The sequence below is a fragment of the Lates calcarifer genome, linkage group LG10 (genome assembly GCF_001640805.2).
Source record: "Lates calcarifer isolate ASB-BC8 linkage group LG10, TLL_Latcal_v3, whole genome shotgun sequence".
NCBI classification, from domain to species: Eukaryota; Metazoa; Chordata; class Actinopteri; family Centropomidae; genus Lates; species Lates calcarifer.
In genome coordinates, this window is record NC_066842.1 from 20,064,191 (window position 1) to 20,085,333 (window position 21,143).

Genomic DNA, 21,143 nt, shown 5'->3' on the forward strand with positions numbered 1-21,143 from the left:
TCACTTATCCAATCACATTTTTCTCTCCCTCCTTCGTTCACCTTTCCTCAGCAGTGATTTACAGTGTCCGTCCCCTTCTTTAGTTTCTCTCCTCCTCCCGTCCTGAGGTGACTTCGTTCTTGAGTGCTGGCATTATTATTATGGAAAGTGACCGTGAATAAACATCCTGAAGGACGACTTCTCCCTCCTCCCTCCTCCCTCCTCCCTCCGTGCTATTCCCACCCTCACCTGGTGACTCTGGTTTCCAGGGAACCGGTTTGTACAGTGACAGGACTGGCTCTCTGAGAGTTTGATGAGTAAATACAGACATGAAGTACCAAGACAACAAGGAAGCTCGCGTCTGAAGAAAGGACCGTAATTTCCTTGTAGTTGCCGATAAAACTGAGTTGAAGAGACATTCTGAGATGGATAAATATCGCGTGCTTGACAGGATGGGGAAATACCAGCCATACTGGAGAGGAGGGCTCACAGGTACTGTAGAGATGTTCTGTTTTTGTTCACCAGCCAGGCAACCTCAGGAAGGTCAAGTAAATAGGATTTGTTTTGGTTTCAGTAAAGAGTTCAGAGGTAAGCGCTGTTGGTGAACCACTGAGAGAAAGACTCTGGAGGAAGCTCTGGTTTTATCACAGAAACCCACACACACAGGTGCTGCCTGACAAGCGTGTCCATCAGTCACCTTAAAAACATTCTAGACACGCAGCTTGACTGTTGAGGGGAAACCATGTAGATAATTACTAATAATCATGACCTGTATGGTGAGTTGAACTGGAGGTTTCTATTAAAGGTCTTGTGGTTTTTCTTGCTCACAGTGTCCAGAAAATGAAAATAATAGTAGTGAAGCTGTCAGCCTATGTGTCAAGTTCAAATACCATACATAAATATGAAGCCATTCTATGAACATAGTATACTTGCTGACTGTCATTTCTACGTTTGGGGGGAAATTACCTTTTTGTTGGAATAGACGAGGATTTGCTCTTTGTGTTTTTATGCTTGTGTTATTTTTTCTGTTAAGTAAATTGGAAGGATGAGGCTTTTCTCATTTTTTAAATTGTGAAATTCCTTGAAAAGACCTACATCATTGATGAATTGATTCAACTGACAGATTCTGTCCATTGGTTCCTACTGAAGATATACATTTTTAATGTTTTTTTTGTAAAGGCAGTTTTTAGCAAATGTTACTCAAACAGGGGTAAATCATGTATTTGTGGATTAATACACAGTTGGTGCTCTATTGAGCCGGCTGACATTTGATTCTACTAAATGCACGACCATAATATATCCCAGTTCCATGTTGTCTGATGGGAATTATGAAGGAGCCAGAAGTGGTGAGGAGGAGAGAAAACCAGAGTGCTGACAGTGGAGAGACTAGGATGTCACTTCATGTGTTTACTGAAGGTCAGAGTCTGGTCGTAACTCAGTTGGTGTTGGACTCCGCAGCCATCTGTCAGTCAGAGTCTTCCTGTTGCTATAGAGCAGGTAAAAGTGAACAGCAACAGGTGGGAGATTGACCTCCGTAATAAAAGGTTTGTTTACATCATTTACCACTCAAATATCCTGTACATACACATGCAGTTGAGAATATCTGATGATTGTCACAGTTCACTGACGATCACACTGTAGCTGTCGAGAAGTCATCACAGTGCCTTTGATCAGCCCCTCTCATCACACCTTTACATATATCTGTATATAAAACACAAACCACCAGTTTATTGTGGTATTGGAATGATGGTAGATGTGTCCTCATGTCTTGTGTAAACTTCAGGTTATTTCAGGAGAAGTGAAAGCTTTTATTCAAGCCCTGATTGCAATGTAACAGCTAAATGAGATTTTTATTTTCCCTGACTGCGATCAGTGGAGCATTTGCTGCAGTTTGCCACCTGTGTTGATGTGCGTCTAATTCATGACACTAAGTAGAGAGAAGCTGAAGCCCAAAGGCGCACAGAAGATGGATGTGAGATTTTTTTTTTTTTCCCCAGTCGGCAGGTTGTGTTCAGTATAAATCTGACATGACGTGACATGACATAAGTCCATCAATACCCATATACTCACCTTTATCAGTGCAGTTTGTGGTCACTGTAACTGACAGTAATCTGACAAGAAACGCAGACATCCATGAAAAAAAACTGACTCAGCTCTCTCAATTCCTCAATTTCTCTCACAGTATCATTCATTTCATTTGGATGTCTTTATTCCCAGTTACTGTGCATCGCAAGATTCAAGGCATCTTTTTCAACAATGTTGTGTTGTGCTCTCACCAACTTGTAATTATCACTGTCTCCTGAGCAAACAAAGTTGACTGGCAGGTATGAAAATGGCTGAGAGTTTCATTCTCTTTATTCAGATCTTATGTTGACCTGTGTCTCACATTGACTTCCCAAAACCTGACCAATAACCAGCGTCTGCTGCGTGCATGTGGATATGCGTGTGTGATTTCTCAGTTTCTCTTTAAGCTGTGGTCTAGTAAGAGTTGAGACTTCCAGATCATACAGTAGAATATGAAAAACAGGAAGTTGACAGGCAGGAAGAGGAAGTTTGGGTCAGGCAAGTAGCTGGACCAGTAGACCCCCCCCAAAAAAAACACACACACACACACACACACACACATACACACATACACATACACACACACACACACACACACACACCACCACCACCATGCATCATCATAGAAGTAAGTTACCCCCACACCCACATCTCAGAAACCCACTCGTCGACCTTTACATCCTCTGTGAATGTTGTCACTGTAGAGTTCGTGACATTTCCTTTTTTTAGTGTGTGTGTGTGTGTGTGTGTGTGTGTGTGTGTGTGTTTTCAGTGCTGACATGGTAACACATCCCCCACCTCAGGAAACAATAGGTGTATGATGACTATGATCACATGACTGAGAGTGTGCTGCAGGGGGTGGTGTGGGTTGGGGGGGTCACAGTTTAGAGTTAGTGAATTGTCTCCACAGAGAACTGTCTGATATGTACATCATGCTTTTGATAAGCTGCTTACATTTATATTCTGAATAGGGAATTTATATAACAGATTGAGGTTCAACTTATGTACTATAAAGCAAGTTTATGTGTGTGTGTGTGTGTGTGTGTGTGTGTGTGTGTGTGAACAGCAGGCAGGCCTGTCATGAGGAGTCCAGATGGTGGGTGGAGAAAGCCCTTCTTTAATCCCCGAGCCAGGATATTATACCCCCACTCCCCCACCCCCCTTCATGCACACACAAACACACACTAAGTCATTTATACCTCCTCTCGACTGTTTGCACTGCTCCACGCTGAGTCTGTCCACTTTTCTTTTACGTGGCATTATCCACACTCCATTATGTCAGGCTAAGTTCAGCGCTACTGTGTTGCCATATCTCAACTGATACCGCGCTTAACACTCTGTGCTAATGATAGTTTGGTGTGTTATAAGATGTGATGACAAGTGATGCACGCACAGTCTACTTAAAGATGAATTCAGTGACAAAATGTGTCGAAATAGACTCGTGCAGATAACCCAGCATGCTGTCTTCTCCATATTTCTTTAGATTTTAGGGGAATTTTATGGAGTTTGTTAGCATGTGTTACACGTGACACGAAAATGTCATTAGTTTTGCAGGTATTTGATCATAAACATATTTGATGCTAGATGAAGATGAGTTTATTTTGAGGGGGACATGAACGGCTGTGCCAACATTTCATTGGAATCCTTGTGCTCAACTTTAATTTGTGCTGCTGTACAGCTGTTACACTGTGCAGTGTGTCACTTGCAGACGCTGCTGGATGTCAACAACTGCACTGATCATGCTGTAGCTTTGATGCTTCATATTAGATCAGACTGTTAAAGCGCACACGTTTGTGTTTGTGTGTGCACCAGTCTTAATTGTGTCTGAGTTATATGTGCGTGTGTTTGAGGGGCTTGCTAATACTCATGCGAGCCCATCATTGTTGTTACGACCGTTGCTATTTTCTCTTTAATCTTTTATGTGCATATTAAACTGCTGTGTTGAAAGAGTATTAGCTCTCCCCACAGACACTGCCCTACAAATCACAGACGGACTAATTAGGGTTTCTGTCTCGAGGGGACGGTAGATTCCTTTTCACTCTCAAAACAAACACAACTTTACACCTGATGTTGATAAATGCAGCTACCAGAGGAGTGCACCACAGCTCTAGCAGCTTTGAATATCCCCAGTTTCATGCATGTCCATCATATCGTCTTCTTATTGGAGATGGCTTCCTCCTGCCTCTTATTCCTCCATCCTCATTTTCATCTCCTACCTCTGTACAACCAAATTGATGCCCCTGTTAAATAAAACATGGGGTGGCCTAAAATTGCTTGAAGCTCCTGCCTCAGATGCGGGTCGAGTATTAAAATATCCTGCCTTGTTTCTGGAGCGTGCTCGCGCTTCACAACAAGTGTGTCGGCTTCTTTTTATAGCGAATCTTGCGTTTTGTTGTTGCAGAGAGAAGAGAAAAAGCTGCCTGTTTCCAGACCAAGAACGGTGATGAAGAGGCCTGTGTGGCGGTGAAAATTGAACACTCCAGAGGTAGGAAACTTTCACTTTCACTCACCTTACAGCCCTTCTTTTTCATCCTTTTTTCTCATATGCAGCTTTTTTTTTATCAGTACGTACAAAAAAAGCTCCATCTGCTTTAATTAAAACGTGTGTAGTTTTTCATAGTTCACGTGTGTAGATGTGAGGAGGTTGTTCAGGTCCTGTGGTTTCCTGTCTAACTGTATTCTTATTGGTGCTGACGCAGTCCAGTTTTTTTTTTTTTAACCTTTTCATCTTGTCCATCCCTGTCTTGTGATGTGTGGGAGGTAGTGCTGCCTCAGGCCCTATTAAGATGCAAAGCTTTGTTGCTCATCAGCCTCCACCTCTGATTCTCAGCAGGAGGGCTGCTGAGAATCAGATATCACAACAAGAAGTTTCAAGGCTTTCGGTCTTTTGTAAACTTGACCAAAGCTAGTGCAATCCTTTACTTCTTCCTCCCTGCAGCTCACGGCTATGCAGGGGTGTGAAGAAATCTGCTTGTCTCTGCTCTATTTTTATACCAAATGTGTGTGTGCGTGCGCGCATGTGTGTGTAGTTCACAGTGAGCATCTTGGTGATGAATGGGTACTTTCCTCCAGCCCCCAGTGCCCTCCTATTTTTCACTTTTTCTCATTTTCTCTCCTCCTTGTTTCTACCATCTCATTCTCTTCCCTCTTTTTACCCCTCTCCCATCTGGCTTTTCATCTGTCTGTCTTCTCTTTGCTTGTCCATTTTCATCATGCCCTTCTCTTTCCCTTCCTTCCTGTCTGTTTCATCCCATTTTTCAGAAGCTTTTTCTCTCCTTTTGCCTTCATCTCGTCGTCTGTACCTTTCAACGCAAACTGTGTCCAGTTCTCTCTCCGCTTCCTAGTCTCAGCCTCTCTTCTCCCAAACTCTTCCACCCCCCTCGACGGGTGCCTCCTGGTTTAGAGCAGACTGGGGTTCTAATCTCACTCTGGCCCTTGGATTAGGGGATGAGGCACGGTTAATCTGAAGAAAGTCTGGGTCGTTGAACAGAATCGGCTAATCCCCCACGCATGGTGGTAATGGTTATCTGTCACCCTGTCTGTCACACATACACATGCTCTCACACTGTCTATGCCAGCAGGATGGACACAATGAACGCCTCGTGTACCAGGATAAGACCAGACATGCACTGTAACTACACACTCTAATCTCATTGAGGGATGTAGGGCACCAGAAACAGTTAGAATCTGGGTTTTCACATGTGTTTGCGTGTCGGTTTATGTGCTGCTTATGTGTGGGTATGTAAGTAAGCCGGGTTCAGCAGTTAGTGTCACTATTGTGCAGCTGCTTCTGGAAGCATTTTCCCCACTTTTACTGTGTCAGCATTTTAATGTCCTACAGAAACTTTATTTTACCTTAAGTATTACATTAACATGAACATACCTGTATTTAAGTAATCCAGTTGGTCTTTTCTTTCTTTGTGTGAATACAAATTCAGGTTTCCTTAATTTAGTTGCAAAACCCATCTTAGATTTCTGCTGGAGTAACTATTTTTTGGCCACATATGTGTTTTTACATGTGCACATGTTAATAACGAAAGTGCCAGACAGGAAAGTATCATTGTGACAGCAAAGCAGAAGGATGAAAGGAAAGGAATTACTCTTAGAGATGGGTTTAAAAGTCTAAATAAGGCATTTCCGCAGCTAAATAGGTTAATGGTGAAATGTCATCATGTGGGTGTCCTTTCAGTAAAACATTACCTCAGGATTCAGCATCAAATATTGCACACACACACACAAAAAAGAAACAAAAAAAAAAATTTAGGGCGGAAATCTGAAAATCAGATTACTGTGCAGCTTCATGTAAATGTGGATTTTATAGTAACAAGGTTCCTGTAAACACATTTTCTGGATTTCCTGGGTAATAGTCGGCAAACAAAAGTGTTTAAGTACATTATGTGCAGCCCCCTCATTGAAGTCAGAGGTCAAGTGTCACTGGCAGCATTCTTGAATGACACCACTCAATCCTGTCTGACACCAGTGAGACTCTGCAGGCGTTCTTTAAGTACCGACTTAACGTTTGTAGCACTGAGACGGGAGCATGAGAGTGCAGTTTTGGGCACCGTTGCACAATCATTTAGGGTTTCTTCCTGCTGGGTAAAGATTAATCTTCAGCACTTAAATGATAAATGTTTGTTTGCTTTATCAGAAATGATATGAATCAGATCTTAGCTTTGCATGAGCTACTGCAGTCCTGTAAGCAAGGGGAATTTAAAGGGAATGAAACCTCTACTGATCTGACTGGTTTTCTGGAGGAGTAAAAAATCATGCCTGTCATTCCTTCTAATCCTGCCGCACTGACACATAACACACGTCAGTGAGCATGCAGGTGTTTGACAATATGGGCACTGTTCACACATGTCTGTGTGAAGATGTGGGTGCAAAATAAGCATATGCGCACCACATATTCACAGATAGCAAGGTGAAAGGAGCTATGAATGTCATATCATAGCTGTCACTGTGACTCAAATTAAGCCTTCCTGTAATGATGGGTCAGTTTTTTTTTTTTTGTGGTAACCATGTGATGGTTCAAGGTTGATGTACAATACTGTAGATCAGCAGTTACTCAAAAGAACAAACACCTCTGGACTCAACAGTCACAGACACCAGGGAGTCACTCTGCTGCACAGCATAGACACAGAACATGGAGAAGCTTAATTCGCAGTTCCCTGTGCTGACTTCTGCAAAAGGTACCGTACATCTCGTTCCTGATAATTAACAGCCTGTTCCTGGGATCTTTGTTTCATTTTCATATATGTTAATACATGTGTAAACTCATTTTACCAGATGCACATTGCGCATTAGTTTTAACTTGCTTGTGTGAACTCTCTCAGTTTGTCAACTGGTTTTTCTCGATTATCTTGTTTTTAGAGCTTTAAATATTTGCACAAATAATGTCCCTGAGGAGAGGAAGTTGATATGATGGTGGTTTAAAATAATTGATCATTGGCTTTCGGCTTCGTTTAGATTCTATCACACAGACAATGGATCTAGTCTGTGGCGTTCCGTGCTGCTTTGCTGTGGTGGTGATTAATCATTGATCAAACTAACTGATGCCATGGGGCAGACAGAACAAGAAGTGTAGCGGCTCTCACACTCCTCTTTCACTCAAACATTCCAGTTATTTGTTTGCCTCTTTTATGATCTGTTTAAAACAAATGAGATCAACAAGTGAGAGGAAGCTGGAGAACACTTTAATCATGTTGTACTTGCAAGGCAGTGCACATACGGCTGAATTGCACCATAAATCAAATATCATAACGCTCAATTGATTTGCTGTAGTTCATTTCTGCATGTTATCAATCAAGAGAGAAATACTGTTGGTGCAGGAATGTGTAGCTGGGCTCTCACTGGTGCTGTTTGTAGATTTGTAGCTTGTAAATTCTACTCCTCAGATCCTGTCAGTTCAGAGCTGCAGAGTTCTGTGTGAACCTCTGGATGTGTGTGTGTGTGTGTGTGTGTGTGGTGTGTGTGTGGTGTGTGTGTGTGTGTGGCTCAGTTTGTGTGGCTCTGTACTTTTTTAAAAGCCACTGAAAAAAGGGGTGTGAGAGCAAGAGTGAGGGAGGAGCCTTGTACAGCTCTGTGAGTCGTCTTGCTGGGCTGAGTCACTCAGCAGCGGTGGTGCTGCCTGGGAAGATCGCATGGAACTTAAACTCAGCGCTCTTCTGGGACACACACTCACTCTCTCTCTCACACACATTCACACATACAGCGTGATTCCTCACTGAGGATACTCTCTACAGCTGTTTTCCCGTCTGTCTCAAGCATAGGGTGAGTTCATTCACGGGGATTTTCAACTTCACAAAATGTTTTATTTGTTCTCTCTCTCTCTCTGTGGTCTTCTATTTCTGCGATGTGCTTGCTTTAATCCTTTATTTTGGATCATATGCAGCAGACCACACGGTCATGCTTTGGTAATGGCTAAAATAGGCTTGCAGGCTCTCGTGTTAACCTGCTCTTTTATCAGTTGATTTATGAGAATGTGACAGTGTTGCAATGTTTACACTCTAAAACTGGCTGAGCCTTTAATATAATAAATACCCGATGTATGTAAACAGGCTCAGACAAATCACTGCACTCCATAATTTCTATTCTTTTGAACTTCAGATACGATGTAACTGAGGTTTGGCCAACCGAGGGGTGAAGCATGAAGGATTTTTGATAAGACATTCTAGGATATGTTCCACAGATGTCGCTGTAGCTGCGTAGGTCCATCTAGACAATCATTAATATGCCAAACTATTTATCAAGAAGAAGCAGAATTTTAAAAAAGTCCTCTCAGACATTCCTTGTGATCTGAGTGACGCCCGTTGGGTTGAGAGTCGAGAGGACAAAGCCTTTTTTTCAAGCTGTGTCAGGCACTCCTCTGCCTGGTGTCTTTAGCTGCTGGCAGGGTGGGGACAGGCTGCACCACACAGACAGGTGTGCCCTTTGTTTTTTAACTGGAGCACTCACACCGAACTATCAGCACACACTCTGCCAGAGGGTGTGGGAGGAGAGGCAGAATGAGTGTGACGAGGGGCATGAAAAAGACATGTCAGGCAGGCCTACTGTCAGGTGACAGTTCTCCAGGGAGGTGGTGATGTCATGAGCATGTGGTAGAAATGTCTTGAACGTGCACTTAACAGTGTTTAACTGAAAGCCTGAGTGGAGATTAACCAACTGGTGCACCTGCCCACCTGCAAAGTCATGAGGACTGTTTCTGTCCTGTTTTTTAGGTGTATTGTTAAAAAGGTCATGAAGTCTGTTTTTAGCTATACCAGCTACATGGCTTAAGGGATTATAATGACTGATGATCAGCCCGTCCACCATGAGTTAAAGGTGCTGTATGCAAGTTTTTTGCTAACGCTACATAGCCAGCATTAGCATTAATAGCTGTTTACTAGCCAGTTTAGAAGAAACAAGTTCAGCACTATTGAAGGCATATTGTAAATGTCTTGTAAACACAATGATGGCTAAAGTAAACAGCTGTTAATGCTAATGCTGACTATGTAGCAATAGCAAAAGCTTTCATATAGCACCTTTAAGAGAGGAGTTAGCCTTATTATCATAGGCTATGAAAGGAGCTGAAGTTCAAAAGTCATTCCAATACATGTTCTGTGGACCATCAAATTGTACAAAATTTCAAGGCAGTCCATTTGATAGTGTTTAACCAACAGACCTTGCTGTGCCTGGAGACAAACTCCTCTCTAGGCACTAGTTGGAGTGATTCACTATTTTCGGACGCTGTTTGTTTTTTTGTTGCAGGGAAAGATATTTGTGCTGAAGTCAAGTGATACATTCCCTCAGCCTCATTTGCCAGCTTGCAGTAAACTCATTCCTTTACTGCTATGAGGTGGCAGAGGTGGAGGGTTGTGGATGGGGGGTTGGGGGGGGGAATGTCTTTAATGCTGTGTTACCATACACACACACACACACACACACACAGATATATGCACATAACTAGGTGAGCCCAGGTAAACCACAGAAACTAGATTCTCTCCTCTTATTTTCTTTGAAAAGAGGATGGATGAGATTTAGCATAGCTCTGTCTTACTGACTGTCTCACACAGTCATGGAAGATGCTGTTCAGTGCAGAGAAATCAGAAGATGCTGTATGCTTTGCAAAGTCCCTGTTATCTACAGTGCGAATGATGCCTGACCTTTACTAGAGCATTTCTCATTTCTCACACTTGCTGGTTTTGGATTTATTGAGATAGAAGCAGATGCCTTCAGGCTCATTCCGCTCTGTAGAGAAATAAATTCAGCATCTTCAGAAGGTAATGGGCCAGTTGCCATGACAGCAAGTCTCACCATCCTGCAAGAAGGACAGAGGCAAAGGTTGAGTCTCAGTTTGACTTGTCAACTTCTCACTTCCTGGAGTGAAGCAACGCTGTTTTGGTTTCTATGCAAAGCAGACTACCTATGTACAGTACAGGCACTTGTCATATCAGTTATATCCCAACTGATAGTATGGCATCCACATTAGACATGGATGCCTGCTTTGAGTCCTTGTCCATCAGAGGCTCCTTGTTTGTTTATGTCAACAAGTCTCAGCTCCAGACGACAGGGCTCCTTCGCCATCACACAGAGGAGGTAGAGTCAAAGTGTTTCAGAGGGTGGTGGCTGACTGCTTTTAATCTACTGTACATGGCGGTCTGTCACTTGTGCCAAGCCAGTTTTAATGACAAGATGTCAGAATAAGTGTGTTACCAGGAGCTGCAGTTCCTGCCAAGCACTCTGTTCTGAGAAAGGAAGTTCAAGCTGTTTTTACTCTAACAGACCAGGCCTAGGGCATTTCACTGCCTTAATGGTTAAAATAAAAGCTTTAAGATCCTAACTTGAAATCTTTTTTCTGCACAATTGATGAAAAAATTGCTATCTACAGACCCAAGCCAAATATGTTGCATTCAATATTACTTATATCTCTATTTACATCTCTTTATCATATCTGGAGCTGTAACACTTAAAATACCTGCACAACTTGCTCTGGTTCAAGCGCAGCCTGACATAATTTACAGCTGAGGGACTTGTTTGACACAGTTAATAACAACCCTAGGAGACTGAGCCAGGCTGTGGAGAGCAGACCTCCTGCAATCTTCCGAGGATAAATGCTGCACATGGAGACTTCATCTTGAGAGATATATATGTATAATATGGTGTACAACTCATTGCTGGATGTTTTCTTATGATCTCTTAATGTGGCCATGAGGAGAAGCCAAGCACGTAATCAAGAGAAATTCCTGAGGCCGCCTTCAGAATTGATTGGTAATTTCGGGGCCGTGTTTAGAAAGTCTGCTCTCCCAGACACAGCGTGGGATCACTTCCAGTCAGACAGTTACTAGAGTTGTTGTCTTTAATTACGGTCATAATGTAAAAATAGAAACTGTGACTATATGATTCTGTGGTAACTTTTTTTCTCTTTCTGTTTCTGGATTGGTAAGATAAAGATCACTGTAGAAGAAAATGAATATGGGGCTCCAGGCACCATTTTGGCACATAGTAATAAAAGTTTTGTAAACAAATGGCATCTGGAAGAGTGCACCACATACAGCATATAGCACATACAATTTCCACTCAAATACTAGTCATTCATATACTCAATATTATTATGTAAACAGTGAATCAAATGATTATATGTAATGTGAAAGGTTACAGCCATGAACCCACCAAGAATGATCACCTCACACTACAGGTCTCTTCAGCTCCGCAAAGTATTTAAGCATCTTTTGACTCATTGTTTGGGTTTGAGGGCCTGCAGCTTTAATGTTTTGGTTCACTCTCATCAACCTGCTCAGCTACAGCAGATGTTATCAGCACCACTGTAAAGCTCATAAACCATGTTATGCTACCTGCATAGGACTCCACAGGAAACAGACAAAATTAGTAAACAGTCAGATATTTTTCTGAGATGACGTTAGCTTACTTAATGATGTACTGTCCTGAAAGCACAGATGCTTTCAGCTATTTCTGGACAAAGAAGAGACTGTCTATCAAGAAATTAAGACCTATTCTCAATTATTTGTGGCGCAAAGACAGAAAATAATTTTCACAGTGTGTGCCAGACAGAGGACAAGACTTCTCTTTCTGTGATATGTCACATCAAGTCCTTTATAGTGTCTGAAAACAGAACACACACAAGTGAAAGTAGCTCTTGTTTTTGCGAAAGCCTAAGTCTGTGTGCTGCAGCTTCAGGAATAGATTACAGTTTTCCTCTACACATCACACTGTTTATCTATGCAAGTTAGTCAAGCACAAAACTACATTGATTTCTGTATCCAACCTATACATCAGTGCCACTTGTTAAATCACACACACCCTGTTTAAGTGACCAGCCTATAATGGAAACTAATGGACTAATAGCTTGTAAAATAATGAGAGCACCTACTGGGTCCTGGCAATGTAGTTCCATATATGGGCATTTGCCTTACTAGGCTTTGTGTCTGAGCATGTGTGTGTGTGTGTGTGCGCGCTGGGAGGTCAGACAGAGGTAGATTTAGGCTACTGTAAACACTGCCAGTCTATGTCTGTCGCTCCATTAAATCAGCCTGTCTGCTCCGTCTAAACACTGATGCTGTACCATCTGTGGCCAGCTGGTTGGGTAAAAGCCTCCCTGGTGCTGATCATCAACTGGATCATTAGCCGGATAATCAACTGAACTGTCTGACACTCTCCAGTATTTAGTCTGCAGCTGTTTATCATAAACATATTTAAAGCAATGAATGTATACAGTACGTTTCATGTATAAATATCCTGTGATTGTCAGTGGGGAGGAGTATGTTCTTTTGGAAACAGTGGGCTTGAGGAGTGATTATCTGATAGCTGCGATTTGCTAAATATCACTGTCAACTGTGATGCATCATCTGTCTAACCGAGGAGGAACGCGTACACCCAAGAAATGCTACGTAACTGTAATTCTATGAAACGAACATCAAGTATTTTCTAAGAAGGTACTGTGACACGAGCAGCATGTGTCATCATTTAAATCATATGCCATCATATCAGTAAAAAAAGCTGGCAAGAGGCTGCAATGAAAGCAGAAGGATATCTGATGTTTGAAGAAATGATACCTTAGTATCACCTGACAGACTACTGCTGTATTAGTGGGATACATTGATAATAGACACAGATGTATTTGTGAACTAGGGACCTTGGCTGCATCTCAGTCTCATTTTCTGTCATTTCTATACTGTTGTATCATCACTGTCCTTTTAATTAATTGTGAAAAAAAAAAACAGATGCTGAATTGACCATTGATCTTGTTGTAATGGACATGCCCTGTCTTTATGTCCCTCAGCTCTAGGCAGTAGCCCAGCGTGCGAGCGCAACAACCCACCCAGCGTGCAGGCGTGTCTGAATCGGGCAAGCGGTGGAACGACTGACAAGAGCAAGGGAGGAGTCAATGGAAGAGGCCCTGGCAGCAGGCCTCGGCTGCAGTCTAAACCACAAGGTGCGTAACGACGAGTCACAACAAATTCAGCCAAAGACTGCATAAGTGGGAGGATCAGAGGAGACAATAGTGACAGCGTATCGGTCTATGATTCATACATGAAAGTAGTGACATATACTGACCCATTGTTCAGTCTCAGGGTGACCTTTCTCTGACTTTAATATTGTCTCTCTTTGCTTGTCTACTGTGTAATTCCCTAGTTCAACCATACCTGAGGACTTACGGTATCCTCTATTAATGTGCACATGCTCAGGAAACAGTGTAAAGAGTTATGTAAGTTGGCCTGGGATCAGTGAACCCAGAGCCTCGTTCCTGTTTCATTTGAGCTGAGTAAATCATTCTACGTAGGCAAGACAAGAGTCAGCTCCATTCTGTCTGCTGCTGTAACTCATATGAGAAATGTGATTCCAAACACATGATCTGAGAGGAAAGTAAATCTGGTTCCTCTGTGCTGAGCCTGGTTACTTGTCAATTACAAGTTCAGGACTTTTAATACAAGTCAGCACTCAGCAATTGGTGTCAGTTGGGATAGCTCATACTGCCCCCTTCAGCTCTGAATTGAAATTGCAGTTAAACATTCCAAAATATTCTATCTTCTCTCCAGTGCCTCCAAAGCCACTGCATCTTCAGAGTCCGGTGACGGAGCTCTCGTCCCCGCTGGGCCGCATCCAGAGACCACAGTTAAGACCAGGCATGGAAGAGGGAGGTGGAGGAGGGGGAGGAGGAGGAGGAGTAGGAAGAGGGGCTGTGAACCGGGAGAGACCCAGGGAGAAACACTCCAAAGTGTCAGACCTGATCAGCCGCTTTGAGGAGAACAGGTAGGAGGAGGGGGGGGGTCTTTACTCTCTGGTAGTGTGTGTGATGTTCCCTCACAGAAAGAAACTATGAGGAAGGTATGTTCTGTAAAGATGGGTTGACTGGTTACTGCAGTAAAAGTGGCTTCTGCATGAGAAATTTCCCTGAATTGAAATGTTATTACACCCTCTGTGACTGGCACAGCAATTCTTGCCTCAGTCTCTATAGATTGGTTGCAGTTGAATTAGCTTTTGACATGAAATGACCTCAGTCAGGATGTTGTAATAACAGTGACGGAAAACATGTGTGTTTCCTAATGTCTCCTGTACGGGCTATTTCAAGGAGGAAAAGCAGAAGTCCCTCGATTAAACTCCTCAGCCCTGACTCATTGATAGTAGCTCAGATGAGAGCTGTAGACACAGCAAGCAGAGATTAGCCCCGTGCTTCACAAGCCAAGCGTTAGCGAGGGGATGAAAGGAGATTTGTACAGGCAAGGGGAAACACAGCTCCTCATTCAGTTGTGGAACGGGACTCAGTGTTGCGAGATGAAGCCCAGGAGAATGAGGTAGGATCTCTTCGACTAACTTAAATGTTTATACTTCTGATCTTGTGGCCTCATAGTCACATGGAGATTTAAGTGTTCTGTTGGCTGGACTTTTACACAAACTCTGTAAGGTTGATTTGTTAGGTCTCTCTCTGTAAATACCTATTTTAAAGAGTATGGTCTAGACCTGCTCTACATGAAAAGTGCCTTGAGATGACTTTTGTTGTGATTTGGCGCTATATAAATAAAATTGAATTGAATTGAATTGAATTATCTAATTCCAATCTAGTCATAAGTGAGAGTAAGTGAGTTTCTGAAAGGCTTACCAGTGTCTAGCGATGTGTTTTCCCCTTTTTTGTGCATTTTATCGCAAGTCATGTAAGTTTTGATTGTAGCTGCAGCCTCAGATATGTGAGGGAGGCCCATCGGTGGCGATGAGAGGCACTACAATGGTGCCCTTGTCCCGACTGCTCATACAGTAGAGCCCAAAAATATTCAGTGCGCACCAGCAGCAGCAACAGCAACCCACTCAAAATTTCACTCCATCTCTTCAGTCTGTAGGCCTTCCTATTCCAACTCATCTCTGGCCTGGATCTCCGAAAAAACAGAATTATAAAATCTAGGCGGAATCCCAGGCTTTCTCCACACCTTTCATCACATTTTCAAATGTGAAATGAGGCTAATCAGAGCAGATCTGGTGTATCTTTTCCGTTCAGACTGTACGGGGGCTGCGGGGATTAGCCCTCTAGTGGCCCTGGAACAGAAAGAAGAGAAAGACCCGCAGCTTCCGAGAACAGAATTAGCCTACTAATATACTAATCTGGTTCACATGGCAGTTAGCTGCCTTAAAGGTGCCTAGACTGCCACATGGCAAGTGAAGCTTGTTCTTAAATAAAGTCTCGTTCGGCCTGTTTTAAAACACTGTCATGTACTGGAACACTTTACCACTATTTATATGCAACGAGGAACTTGTGTGTGCACCTACACACTACAAAGCATAGTTGTCTGTGGTTTTTACACAGTATTAAAAACCTCCCACCAGCTAATCATGGTATCAGTCAGTCTTTCTCTGAGAAGAGGATTTAGTCTTTTCTTTCTCTTTCCGCGTTTAAACGCTTCAGGTGGCCAACAGCCCCAGAAGTGATTCATCTGTGGAGTGTTTCACCAGCCTGTTGTTGTTCCTCTATTTATACATACTTCCTGTTTTTACCGGACAGTGACATTCAAAGCAACAGTGCTGAAGCCCCCCCCCCAAAAAAAACTTTTTTGCATCAGTAAAGGTTGTATTAGAGATGCAGCATCTTCCGTTTGTTTTCTGGTAGAACTGGTGATGTTCGCCTGTGTTGCACGTTTTGCTCAGATCTGATTTGAGGTCAGTTGAGATACAGCAGCTACTAGCTGTTAACACTGGAAGCCTGGAGGTTCATTTACAGGGAAACAGCTGGACTGACTGCCGGTAGAGGATGTGGGGCAGCTGAATGGTGACATTGTATGTGCATATGTGTGTACATGTGTGTTTGTGTTTGTGTGTGTCTTAATTTGGTTTCCATTCCTGTCCTGTATTTCAAATCATCTTGTGCAGACTGCTTTTGCCATTTTATTCATGTTCAAGCAAAGAATGAAAGTGATGTTAGAGCACAACATATAATGCAGGTATGTGTGTTTGTGTGTGTGTGTGTGTGTGTGTGTGTGTGTATGGAAGTAGGACAGCATCTATCTCTTGGGGGTTGTGTTGTACCTCTCCACCTCCTCCTACTCCTGTCCTCTTCATTACTGTGCCTTCCTCCCTCCTCTGCACACACCAGACTTCCTCTGCATTACAGCAGCTCTCTGCAGCCTCATAAGATAGACGGAAGTTTGTGCACCTCCACAGTTTTATTTTTAACTCTCACACTCACGTGCAAAAGCTCTCGGCTCACCGTCATGTCCCACACTCCCCTATCAATGTGCCAGCCAGAGCAGCTACCGAACAGCCCCCTGTAATCTTCCCCTTCTTTTTCTTCGGGGGGGAGGGGGGGGGTTATTTGTCAACTCTTGACTGCGCTCTTGCCGCGCTGACCGACTTCCCCCTTTCTGCCTTTTCCTCTGTCCCTGCAGCAACGTAGAGCACAAGAGAGACAGCTCGCCGCTCAAGCAAGCCATCAGCAAGTCGAACAACTGCAGCCCAGCCCACCACCCTCAACCGAGGCAGACGGAGAGCGACAGGAATAGGGAGAACCACTCCTCCGCACCGGCCGCCCAACACAAGGATGATCACACACCGGCGGCCAACGGGGTGCTAGCGCAGATGGAGCAGGACAAGGAGAAGGAGGACAAAGAGGAGAATGGAAGTGTGAGGATAGAGACTGCCGGGCTGGTAAACGGAGATATGGGGGACGGGAGAACAGAGCAGGATGAGGATCATTCACCTCCACAGATGGACAGGACTGACACAGAGAGCCACACTAAGAATGAGGACAGTGGGACTACAACAGAAAGTGAGCACAGGAATGAAGAAGGGAGCGCAGACCATAAGGTACGTGCTGGTTGATTTTTCACTCGTATTTTGTTTGAGTAATGTATATTTACAGCCTGTCAGAGCCGTCTGACTCTGCATTTTTTGATAAACAAAGCGTCAGCATTGATTTATGCTCTGGGCTTTCAGTACAATTAAATCATCTGAACTACTTCAATTCTGGGTCACTCTTACACTGTAAGGATACAGTTACAAGGGAAGAAGTGTGTATGTCATTCCTCATTGGTGTGTGTGTGTGTGTGTGTGTGTGTGTGTGTGTGTGTGTGTGTGTGTGTGTGTGTGTGTGTGCGTGTGTGTGTATCTATCTAAGAGGAGTTATTTTCTGTGAAGGCCAAACAGATGTCGAGCGTTTGAGCAGCTGAGTTCGTGTTTCAGCGGCCTCCCCTTGGAGGCCTGTGGTGCCTGCTGTCGTCTACAGATTATAAATATCTCAGGTTCTGATCAGTCTCTGTCTCCTCCGTGCCGAAAACAAGCACACAGTCTCAGTGGTATGGGAGAGGAAGAGCCACAATCAGTGCCAGAACGCTCCATGGTGAAATGTTCAGTCAAAACAACACATGTTTTTACTAACCTGAGAGGGAGCTTTGTCAGACTGAAACCTAACTTTGGTGATGAACTTGATTCTGCTGTTTTTTGGACTTTGAGCCATTGCATGTTTCTGAACTAATCAAATTCAGAAGCCAATCAAGGCATATGATCAAATCAGTCTGGATTAGGTTTGAGTGGCTTTGTTCCAAGGTATTGGATTTCCCATCAGATCATTTGTACTGTTGGAAAATAACTGGAAATTATTTTGAGTTAAGACTCACTACATCTTCTCTTTGTGTTGATTTGTTCTAAACTTTTATCTGTGCCTTTTGCAGTGGTGATAGAAGCACTCAGATCTTCCACTTAACCACTCAAGTAAAAGCTCTTAAGTATTATTAGTAAAGCGGCTATAATCAATATTTTTATCATAACAGTGTATCAATTTGGATCAGGAAATGTGAAAATGTTGCTCTGAGTGATGAAACTACACTGAATTATCACCTTAATCTGCAGCTCAGCCTTCATGTAGTCGATCATTTAGGAACTAAACAGCCAGATATTTCCCTCAGGAATCCAATATCACAGCTGCAACAGAGTGAACATTAGACTTAGATTCGGCAGGAGTCCAAAACCACGACTCCAGGTGAATGCAAATGTTGCTTCTTAACTGCTGGATGTGGAAATGCGCAACTGTTTCCTAACAAATTTGCCATATCTACTTAAAAACTGATAAGATGTCAGTATTGTATATACATATTATTAGACTGTCAGGACGCATAAGTGCATGCTGTAAGTAGAATTGTGCTTAGGTAGTTTTTCAGGATGGAGCTAGTTTTAATGACTTTTCAAACAGTTGGGTTGTGTAGACCAGGTTCACAGTCTAAGGTTGGTGACCTCCAAATATCAGGGGTCAAAAAAGAAAAAGAAAAAAAAAGTTCTGTTACAAAAATTTGGGAGCCACTGGTTTATCTTAAACAGTGCATTGTATTTTTCAAAGCTTATCTTATGTTTTTATAAAATGTAACATAGTAAGTAAGATGCTGTCTAGAATGGAAATACTCAAGCAAAATACAAGTACCTCAGAGCAAATGTACTTGATTTTTAGACTTTACACCACTGGCCTTTTGTACTGTTGATGTGAAACCAGCGTCCATTTGAAAAACATAATGAAATATATTTGTCCTATTCTTAAATATAGAATGCTTAGGAAAAAAAACAGTCAAGAACTCATCTGTCAGACACTCACCACAGAATTGAGGACATATTGCCACGTTTGACAGGAAGATACTGCTTCCTAGTACTTGCTTAGTGTTAAATATTGCTACAGTGGTCACTGTGGCTGTAACCTGTCCTGGCATGCAACAAAATATCACACTTGATCATATCTGTGTGATGATTTTGAGTATGGCAGACGATACGTGAAGCTGAACTGGCCTCCCAGACAAAGCTATCAGACACTCCTGTGTCTTAGTTTGATTTGGTGTCATTTCCTTTCTTCTATATTTTCATTTCCTGTTCCAGATGGCCCGTTCTACCGCAGCCCAGGCCCACCATCAGCCCAGTGTCAACAACACACACACACAAACAAACCAGCGTTACATGCTGTTGTATGCAATAACAGAGAAACGGCATTTAAAGCAAGGCTGCACTCAAACAGCAGACGAGTCACTGAGGCATTGAACTTGAATCAATACATGCACGATTTGCTGTGAACGTTTTCAGATTGAAATGCAACATGTTGTTCCTCCACTATCACTCAACTGATTGCTGTTTTTAAAAAAAAGAAGTGGCGTCGAGTGTGAATTCAGTCTTAAAAATGATACCTGGACTGATCAGGAACTTGCAGAGGGATGGGAAGCTACGCTTGACAATGACAATGATGTGAGAATGAAACCCGAGCTGAACCGAAATCATACGCTCTGCACAGGTTGTCCCGCACTTCTGCATTATTTTCAGCTCAGATTAACTCCGTTCTCTACGTTGAAAAGCTCCCAGTGGCCCCATTTTCTTTTAAGCTTTAGCCGACAATAGCAATTACTCATCATTAGAGAAGTATTAGACTGAAACGGTCATTATGCAGCCTACAAACCACATGACCGTGCTGCTGACTTTCTAACTGATGGAATGAGATCACATTCACACTTCACTGAACCATTAATGATTATTTGAGATTTCACTTTACACATGTATTAGAAAATTCCCACTAATGTGCCCTCTTTTTTCAGGAGACGAATGAACAGAAGCTGTTTAAGATTGCCAGCGAGCTCTTGCAGACAGAGAAGGCCTATGTAGCAAGACTTAACTTGCTGGACCAGGTGAGGAACTCAGTGAAAGCTCTAGTTCACTTCTCTATTTACACCATATTACATAGTAAAGGGTTCATATTACAGTATAGAAACGTTTGATGTGAAACCGGGCAAGTGTATTCATGTATTTTAACAGCAAAATGCAGCTTTCCAATTCCGTGTTGCATATGGCTTCTCAGGTATTCTGTGCTAAGCTGATGGAGGAGGCTAATAAGGGAACTTTCCCTGTGGATGTAGTGAAGAACATCTTCTCCAACATCGTCTCCATCCACGCCTTTCACAGCCAGTTCCTGCTTCCAGATCTGGAGAAGCGCATGGGAGAATGGTGAGCTTCAGCCGCAGGACTCATGATAACAAATATTATAGTTTTCTGTATATAACCTACCTTATACAGTAGTACAGTAACAAATTTACCTCCCTCTCTCTGTCCCTGCAGGTCGTCCACACCTCGCATCGGGGACATCCTGCAGAAACTAACACCCTTCCTCAAGATGTACGCAGAGTATGTGAAGAATTTCGACAAGGCCATGGAGCTGCTCAAACAGTGGACTGACCGTTCGCCACAATTCAAGGCCATCATTCAGGAGATACAGGTAGGCTGAACCGGAATCCAGTCTGGAAAAAACTTGTTAGAAGGAAATTCAAGTGTTGTGCTATTATGAAAGAAAAAAAAACACTTGTGTTGTTTTTGAGTTGAATAAGCATATTTCATGTATTCAAAAAATGTGTAAAGTGAGGTAAAACTCAAACTGTTTTGGTTATTTCTGGACAGAGTCAAGAGGTCTGCGGCTGCCTGACGCTTCAACATCACATGTTAGAGCCCGTGCAGAGGGTCCCCCGGTATGAGATGTTGCTCAAAGACTATCTGAAGAAGCTGCCTCAGGACGACCCCGACCGACGAGATGCAGAAAGTAAGTAGAAATAGCACCTGAACATCTCGTTGCAAGGTGTCATTTTTATTGCACTTAAGCTTTATTTAAGCAA

The 21,143-nt window shown here is 42.9% G+C and overlaps 1 protein-coding gene across 8 annotated transcripts in view; it reads left to right on the forward strand.

The window, feature by feature from the left end:
* Positions 1-21,143, forward strand: part of fgd4a (FYVE, RhoGEF and PH domain containing 4a) — a 49,181-nt gene that overhangs the window by 22,985 nt on the left and 5,053 nt on the right. For 4 of the 8 annotated variants that reach the window (XM_018703451.2, XM_018703454.2, XM_018703452.2 and 1 more), the window contains exons 2-9: positions 4,445-4,528; positions 13,319-13,471; positions 14,076-14,289; positions 16,908-17,325; positions 20,079-20,168; positions 20,339-20,484; positions 20,596-20,752; positions 20,932-21,070. In XM_018703451.2, the coding sequence (XP_018558967.1) occupies positions 4,445-4,528; positions 13,319-13,471; positions 14,076-14,289; positions 16,908-17,325; positions 20,079-20,168; positions 20,339-20,484; positions 20,596-20,752; positions 20,932-21,070 (1,401 nt within the window). The other 4 variants (XM_018703453.2, XM_018703455.2, XM_018703456.2 and 1 more) reach the window with 4 other exon arrangements.